At 49.1% G+C, this 7,438-nt stretch overlaps 1 protein-coding gene across 2 annotated transcripts in view; it reads left to right on the top strand.

Annotated features, from left to right (window-relative positions):
* Positions 1–199: 199 nt before the first annotated feature.
* Positions 200–7,438, top strand: part of EDC4 (enhancer of mRNA decapping 4) — a 33,598-nt gene continuing 26,359 nt past the window's right edge. Inside the window, exons 1-4 of one of the 2 annotated variants that reach the window (XM_053987208.1) lie at positions 200–344; positions 4,362–4,518; positions 5,384–5,495; positions 6,138–6,237. In XM_053987208.1, coding sequence (XP_053843183.1) covers positions 266–344; positions 4,362–4,518; positions 5,384–5,495; positions 6,138–6,237 — 448 coding nt within the window. In that variant the 5' untranslated portion in view covers positions 200–265. The remainder of the gene's footprint in view (positions 345–4,361; positions 4,519–5,383; positions 5,496–6,137; positions 6,238–7,438) is intronic. The other variant, XM_053987207.1, reaches the window with a different exon arrangement.

Here is a 7,438-nt window from a genome sequence, read left to right as displayed (position 1 = left end):
CGCCGCTCCGGGCTCCGCTCGGGCCCCGCCCGGCCCGGCCCCGCCGTTCCCGGCTCCGCTCGGGCTCCGCCCGGCCCGGCCCGGCCCCGCCGCTCCCGGCTCCGCTCGGGGCCCGGCCCCGCCCCCGCCGCTCCGGGAACGCTCCGTTCGGGCGGCGGTTTCCGCCCGGCGCTCGCAGGGCCGGGCCGGAGGCGGAAGCGCGGGCGGCGGGGCCGGGCCGGGCAGCGCGGTGGCGGTGGCGCGGGCGGGCGGCGCGCCGGGCCCCATGGCCTCCTGCTCCAGCATCGACATCGAGGACGCCACCCAGCACCTGCGGGACATCCTCAAGCTGGACCGGCCGGGAGGTGAGGAGCGGGGACCGGCGGGGCGCGAGAGGCCGCCGGGCCAGGCCGGGCGGGGCCTTGTGTCGGGCCGGGCCGCGGGAGCCCCTCGGCCGTTGCGCCGCCGCCCCGCCGGTTGTCAGCGGTCGCGCTCGGGGCCCGGCCGGGACCGCTTCGCCTCGGGGCGCCTGGCAGCGCCCTCCGACCCGCCCGGGGCCAGGGGTGCCGCTCGGCACTGCCTCGCTCCCCGCGGAGCCCGCAGCCGGCGGCGCGGTGCGGACCGGCCGGAGAGGAGAGGAGCGGATCCCCCGGCCTGGGGACCCTCGCTTGAGGGAGGGGGTTGTTGGCGCTGGGCAGAGCGAGAGCAGGCCGGCCCAGAGCTCGCTGCTGCGGCGGTCTCGGGGCTCCATTCAGCTGAGAGGTGTTGCTGCTGGGAGCTGAACTGCACCGACCTCCGTGACACGAGTGTCCCTCCTTCCCGGGAGTACTTGGAGTGGTACCCAGGCGTCTCTCTGGGCTGAGTGGAAGGGGCTGGTAGGCTGCTCTGAGATCAGTGCCAGGTTCCCCCTTTACACGGACTTTTCGCTCTCCCATTTGTACGTGAAATGGGATCACAGATATCTCTTCTGAAGTGGTTGTGAGTCTTCTCCCTGTGCTCGCAACTATTTAGTTCTCTGCTCAGAGTTCAGCGGGCTCCCTTCTGCCTGTCAGAGTACCAGCAGCAGGCTCAGGAGTCAGCTGGATAGTGTTCCACTCCCCTGGGAGCTTCGGCTCTCTCTTGTCTCCCTTGTTGAACCTGCCCTGGTGTTTCAGTCAAGTGTGGTGAGGTAACACTCTGAAGGAGGCTGAGACATGAATGCTTTGCAAAAATATCTTAGCCTCTGGGTAGAGGACAGAATTATGCCCCTCTTGTGCTCCTTTCAAGGGAAAGGCAGGACAGGAATAATATAACTTCAGAATGTCCTGAGACTCAGCAGGAATGTGCTACCTCCAAAGCATCTGCCATGTGTGCTGCCTTTTACTTGGCCAAAAGGAAGAGAGGGTGGGTGTGGGATTGTTGTGCAGGGCTGTAGAGGCCCATGAGGTGATGGGCTAAACCTACAGGCAGGCAGCTTCATTAGCTCTACTACCCTTAGAGAAACTTCTCATTTATTGGAATAGTTTCCGTGGTTTCTGGAGTGCTAGCACGTTCCTGAATTCTAATTCTTACAAGGAAAATACATTTTTTATTTGTAGTGCAGCTCTGTACTTGGAAAACTGAAAGAAGAACTCAGTGCAGGGATGGGGAACACTCATTTCACAAGCAGTTTCTGAACCGAAAGGATATGTTGTGGTTGAGAAATGGTTGGAGTTGTTGCTCAAGATGACTTGACTTTCTTCTGAAGCAGCTTCTCCTGCTGGTTGAAGCCAAGGAGTTATTGACAGAGTATGGCTTATTTCTTTCATTCTTCTTTCCTGTTCATTCTCTTTTTGCCTTCTCTGTCAACTCCAGTGCACAAGAAGGCATTTGGGAGGAAAAGGAGCAAGTGGGCAGGAAGTTCACAGAAGGAACCTGTGGTGGTTCTCAGCAGAAATCACTGCCTGGGTAACAGCAAATAAACTTGAAAAGTCTGACATATTAAGGGGAAGAAGAAGAGTGCACATGTTAGTTGAAAGTCTCTGAAACTCCTGTTAGGATGCCAGGGGAGAGGAATAGGGGAGCCTTCAAGTTCTGCAGTACCAGGGGCAGGTAGCTGTGAGCAGTGTTGTGTTCTTCTAGATCCTGTCCAGGCAGGTGACAAGAAACACTCCCTGCTCTAAGGAGTTTATAACTGTCACAATACTGTTTTAATTCTGCTGGGCTTGGTGAAAATGTAATCCACTACCCAGTCTGTCTCTCTTGACACAGTTTCTCCCAGTTCTGGCAGACTTCATCCAGTGCTTCAGTAGCTGTTGCCAAAGCATGGACCTGCCTGCTGGGATGTGGGGACAGGCTGTCAGTGCCACTGTGCTGAGGAGGAGCATCCCTGCTGGTGGTGGGCAGGATCCTTCAATCCATGCAGAGATCTCTGCTGATAACCAGGTGTTACGTGGGCTCACCCTGCTCGTGGTGTATCAGGGCAGTGTTCTGTTCAGTACAGGCTGGCATCTCTTGGTGCAGCTGATGGTGGGAGCAGGGAGAGTTCAGTGTCAGCTCTGACTGCTCCTGCTCTTTGAAAAGGTAATGAATACAAACACCCTTCTTTCCCTTTGAGACCTTGATCTACCAGTCTGGCTTAACCTTTTGGTTTAGTTCATGTTCTTACTAAATAGAGCCTCTTCCCTTCTTTTATGCCTCCAGGATTGTGCACAGGCAGCACCTGTGCTTGTCTGGCTTCCACTAACACAGTGGAATGAGCTATGCCCATTCCTGAACTTGCGTGTGCTGTTGTTGGGCCCATCAGCCTCTGGGGAGTGTTTCCTCCTTCCTTTTTCCCATGGAGCAAACATCACTATCCTGCTGTCTGTAAAAGAGCAGCAGTACTTACATGAGACTTTGCTGTGGCTGCAAAAGGGCAAAGCACGTATCATCTTTCTCTGGGAGACTGCATGCTTTTTCTGTAGGGAATATTTCCCTGCCTTTGGTCACAAAAGATCAAGTGCTGTCAGTGGAAGTAGCTGCAACTGGACAAGCAGCCACCATATGCTCTAGGAATAAGGGGCACATCTTAATGCTGACAGCAAGCACAGCACCAGTGTGAGGTGCTGGATCACGTTCCCTTGCCTGAATTTCCTTGTGCTGTGTGAGTGCTGCTGCTTTTTCTTCATGCAGTGCAGGTACACTGAGGTGAGTTCCCAAATTGTCCCTGCATTGGGTACCATGTCACTGCACATTTCTGTGTCCATAATGACTCTTCATAAACAGGCGAGCTTAAAATACCCTTCTGGCAAATGAATAATTGCAGTTGTGTTTTAGGCAGCAGCACTCACCCTGATCTGTTGAAGCCTATTCAGTAGCAGAAAGGTTGTCTTACTTTGGAAGGATCTGCCTCTTGCCCACAGTTATGTTTAGGTTTGTTACATGTGCCAGTGATGGGGAGCTTCTGGTCCTGGGAGCAGCCATTTTGCAAGAGCTCAGCAGCAGTTGTTACCTGGCAACAGTATACGAAATTTTGGGTTTCAAAACCAGTGAAAATTTCCAGCGTGGATTCACTGAGACAGGCGGCTTTTCCTTGGTGTGCTGATGTGGGGGTGCAGATGGGGGCCTTGCTCTCCGTGGGGGTTTTCAAATATTTGCCTTGCTAGGGAAGAAGAAGAGTCTCCTTAATCCCCTGTTACATCTGTCCCCTCCTAAAACCTTCAGAAGGCATGGAAGCCACCAAGCAGCTTGTGCTAGGCCAGATGTGCAAAGTCAGGGCATGTACACTCTTCAAAGCACAGCTGGGGCTCTGAACAAATGGTTGCTTTACACAAAATTTGAGTGCTATAAACTTCTCTGTGCTTGTTCAACCAAGGGAAAAATATGGGAATCCCAAAGGTACAGCTGCAGAATTTCCTAGGAAAATTACTTAAACACCTGGACTTCAAGGTCTCACAGTCAGAAGCCAGTTTTGGAAAGTAACAAATGTATTGTTTCCAGCCAGCCCCAAATGTTGCAGCTGATCCCTGCGTTGCTGGACTTCACAGATCTCTGCAGGCCTGAGGGTTAGAAGTGACTTGTCAAGAACCTTTTGGTCTGGCACTTGATTCAGTAAACCTGAATTACCAGCTTAGTCTTTCTGATCTAAGGCTGTTTGCTCCTTGAGCCAGGTTAAGTTCCTTGACACATATTCTTTGGAGTTTCTCTGATTTGCTTGTGAAGGAAAAAGAACTATTTCACTCAGATGTGTGGAGGTGAATTTGTCATCACACGGCAGGTCTGTTACACATCCTTTTTGTAGAACACTTCTCCCAACCAGTTCAGCATATTCTACCTGACAGACCAATAGAGGCTGACAAAAAAGCACCTGGAGGTGGTGTATTTCACACAGTGCTATTTCTTTTAAATGCATGTTGGGCACAGCTGGTCGTGCTTTTCCTCAGGTTCGGTGAATGAGAACCAGAGACCGTCTAATTCGTATAACGGGGACCTGAATGGGCTGCTGGTGCCTGATCCCCTTGGGAGCGGAGATGGACCTGCTTTGGCCAAGCCAGTGCATCGCAGCATCTCTCTAGGAGCCCTGCAGGAGAAACAAGTCATGTAAGTTTTGTCAAAGAAATGGTGAGAGTGAATAGAAAACAGCTCCAATTCAGTTCTCTTGAGCGTGGACATGCATGCTGGGAGTCTGACAATGGGTTAAAGAAATGCTGAGAGTGAATAGAAAACAGCTCCAATTCGGTTCTCTTGGCCGTGGACATGCATGCTGGGAGTCTGACAATGGGTTTTATGTTCAGTTCAGGTGGCAGTTGTGAGCCAGTGCTCTTGGTTAGAGCTTTTGTAGCTTTCGTGTGGCTGATGCACGGAGTCTGCCATCCTTGCATCTCAGGAACTGAAGACTATCTGTAGAGTTGTTCAGAGAAGGGAAACAGGACTGTACATGGTGAAAATTGCAGGTCAGAGTGAATGTAGATTGTGAGGGCTCTGGTTGAAACTTGTGGTTCCCCCGTAGATGTCCAGCAGGACTCCTTCAGGGACCCAAGTCACCTAAGTGTTGCAGAACTCATGGTAGTAGCTTCTGCTTGGGTCCTCTGGTCATAGTTTTGAAAGCGGATGCCATGAGAACCACAAGCGGTGTGCACTGTTTTGTTGATGATGTTCAGCTGGTTGGTTTTGATTTCTTTGCACCTTCCAGTGCTGGGGACTTGAATCAAATGCAGGTCTGTGCTCAGGTGAAATGAACTGAAGGTTTTTAGGCTGAACAAAGCAGGTGTTTGACTCTCTGAAACCTGTGACACATAGGGAAGGGAGACTCAGCTGAGAGGAGTTTCTATCTTCACTTGTTCATCTCAAGCTCTTAGATGCACAAATCCTGTTGTGTTGCTATTAAAATTATGAATTTAACATAAAGTGTTGGATATTCTGTTACTGTGAGTCCTGTCTGAATTTCCCCCACTTTTTTTTAAAGCTGCCTTTCTGGTGATGACAGCTCCACATGCTTAGTGATATCAGCAAAAGACGTGGAGGTAGTGGCCAGCAGTGATTCCAGCATCACCAGTAAGGCCAGAGGGAGTAACAAGGTAAGGAGCAAGAGAAAGCATGGTCTGTCTGTTTTTTTAGTCACATCAGCTCATGCTTGAATATTTTTAAACAGAAATAAATATCTTCTTTCTTGTGTCATAGGAGTTTGTAATTAGGTAGAAGTTTGTCAAAGACTTTAACAAGGAGAAAAAAGTTGGAGCAGTATCTTGTAACTGATTGTTTCTGTTATTCCAGAGTCTGGCTGAGTTATCTTCTCATTTAGTTCATTATCTAAGCTGTAGGTTCCTGGGAAGGTGTCCTTTCTCCACAAACATGGTTTTTCTCCTGGTTGTTTCCTCCCTGGACCCTGAAGGGAGGGTTTCCCTGGCTGTTTTGCTGGCATCAATCCTGCTGAGAGCTCTGGCCAGCAGGTCAGAGCTGCAAGAACCAATATGCTGAAATTAGAGCTGGTGCTGAGCAGACAACTAAGCCATGCTCAGAACAAATGCTGATGATTAGGAGAGAGACATCTGGTCTTGATCCACTCAGCCCTTTTCCACTTTGTTCCTTAATTTTCCATTTTGTATTTTTCCATTTTCTGTTCCAGTTAGTTCCTTAGTATGCAGTAAACTAAGGGACCACAAAGATGGAAAGGATAATTCCAGACATTTCTCATGTTTTGTTTTCTTTCTCCTGAACAGGTGAAAATACAGCCTGTTGCTAGATATGACTGGGAGCAGAAATACTATTATGGCAATCTGATAGCTGTTTCAAACTCTTACCTGGCTTATGCCATTAGAGGTGAGTTACCTTCTTGTCTTGGATGTGATTTGTATTCTTTTGCTCTGTGTATCATTAAGAAAGGCAGAGTTTGCATCAGAACAACGTAACTGGCAGTAATTGAAACATACCTTGCAATACTCAGATCAGAGTGCTGTTGTAGAGGGAGTATAAGCAACAGGGGAGAGAAGAGTTTGTTATGTGGAAGAGTTAGAAACAAAAGAGAAGGACTCAGTGGGGATGTAGGAAATGCTGAAGGACTACACTGATTTTACTGGAGAGCTGGTGTTCAGATTCCTCCTCTAATTAAATATTTCTGCAGCAAACAAACTGCTTTGTAGCTAAGCACAGAAACAGCCCCATGGTAATTTGAGCAGATAAGTGTTTGTGATGGATTTGCTTGCATAAATTTAGACTTGAATTTAAGGCTAAATTTTGAGGATCCAAAGAGCAACGCAGATGCAGTGACTTGTGCAATAGAGAGAAAAGCAGAACAACACAGGGAAAGATTGTTTCACAGCAAATGGGAAAGAAAGTGGCAGGGTGAGAGGAAACAGTTTCAAGTTGTGCCAGGGAAGGTTTAAATTAGATGTTAGGAATTTTTTTTTCATTGAACGGTTTCTAAAACATTGGAACTGCCCTGCCCAGGGAAGTGGTGAAGTCACATTCCTGGAAGTGTTCAAAAAGCATGTAGATATGGCACTTGAGGGCATGGTTTAGTGGTGAAGATGAGGGTTGTACCTGATGATCTTAAAGGTGTTTTCCAACCTTAAGAGTTCTATGAAATGAACACTTAGTTATCTACAGTGTCTCTTTCTGCCCTCATAGGAACACAAAGTGTCTGTGTCTCTTTGTTCTTAGTTCTCACACCAGTTTATCTGGTCTTTTATGAAACCTGCTACTCTGCTCTTGTGTTTTTTCCTAGCTGAGGTTATTTTAGAGTAGCTTAAGGATGTCTCACCCTTCTAAAAATATTTTTAAAGCTTGCGTGTAGTAACACTGGGAAGCTGAATGGTTTGCTAGGGCTGGCATGGGCATCAGAAAGTGGAAGCACCATGATCTCTGTAAGACTGCCTGCTTTGTAGTGATTGGTGTCTGTCTGAAAAGGGGAAGCTGGAAACTTTGCTCAGTGTGCACATGTCCTGAAGCATCTTCTTTTCAGTTATGCAAGCCAAAAAGCAGTGCTTTTTGCAGGGTGAATGTTCATGTCTTTTGCTTCCCC

This window comes from Vidua macroura, chromosome 11 (genome assembly GCF_024509145.1).
Source record: "Vidua macroura isolate BioBank_ID:100142 chromosome 11, ASM2450914v1, whole genome shotgun sequence".
NCBI lineage: Eukaryota > Metazoa > Chordata > Aves > Passeriformes > Viduidae > Vidua > Vidua macroura.
The sequence above is the reverse complement of the archived record's forward strand: the minus strand, read 5'-3'. Positions and strand labels throughout refer to the sequence as shown.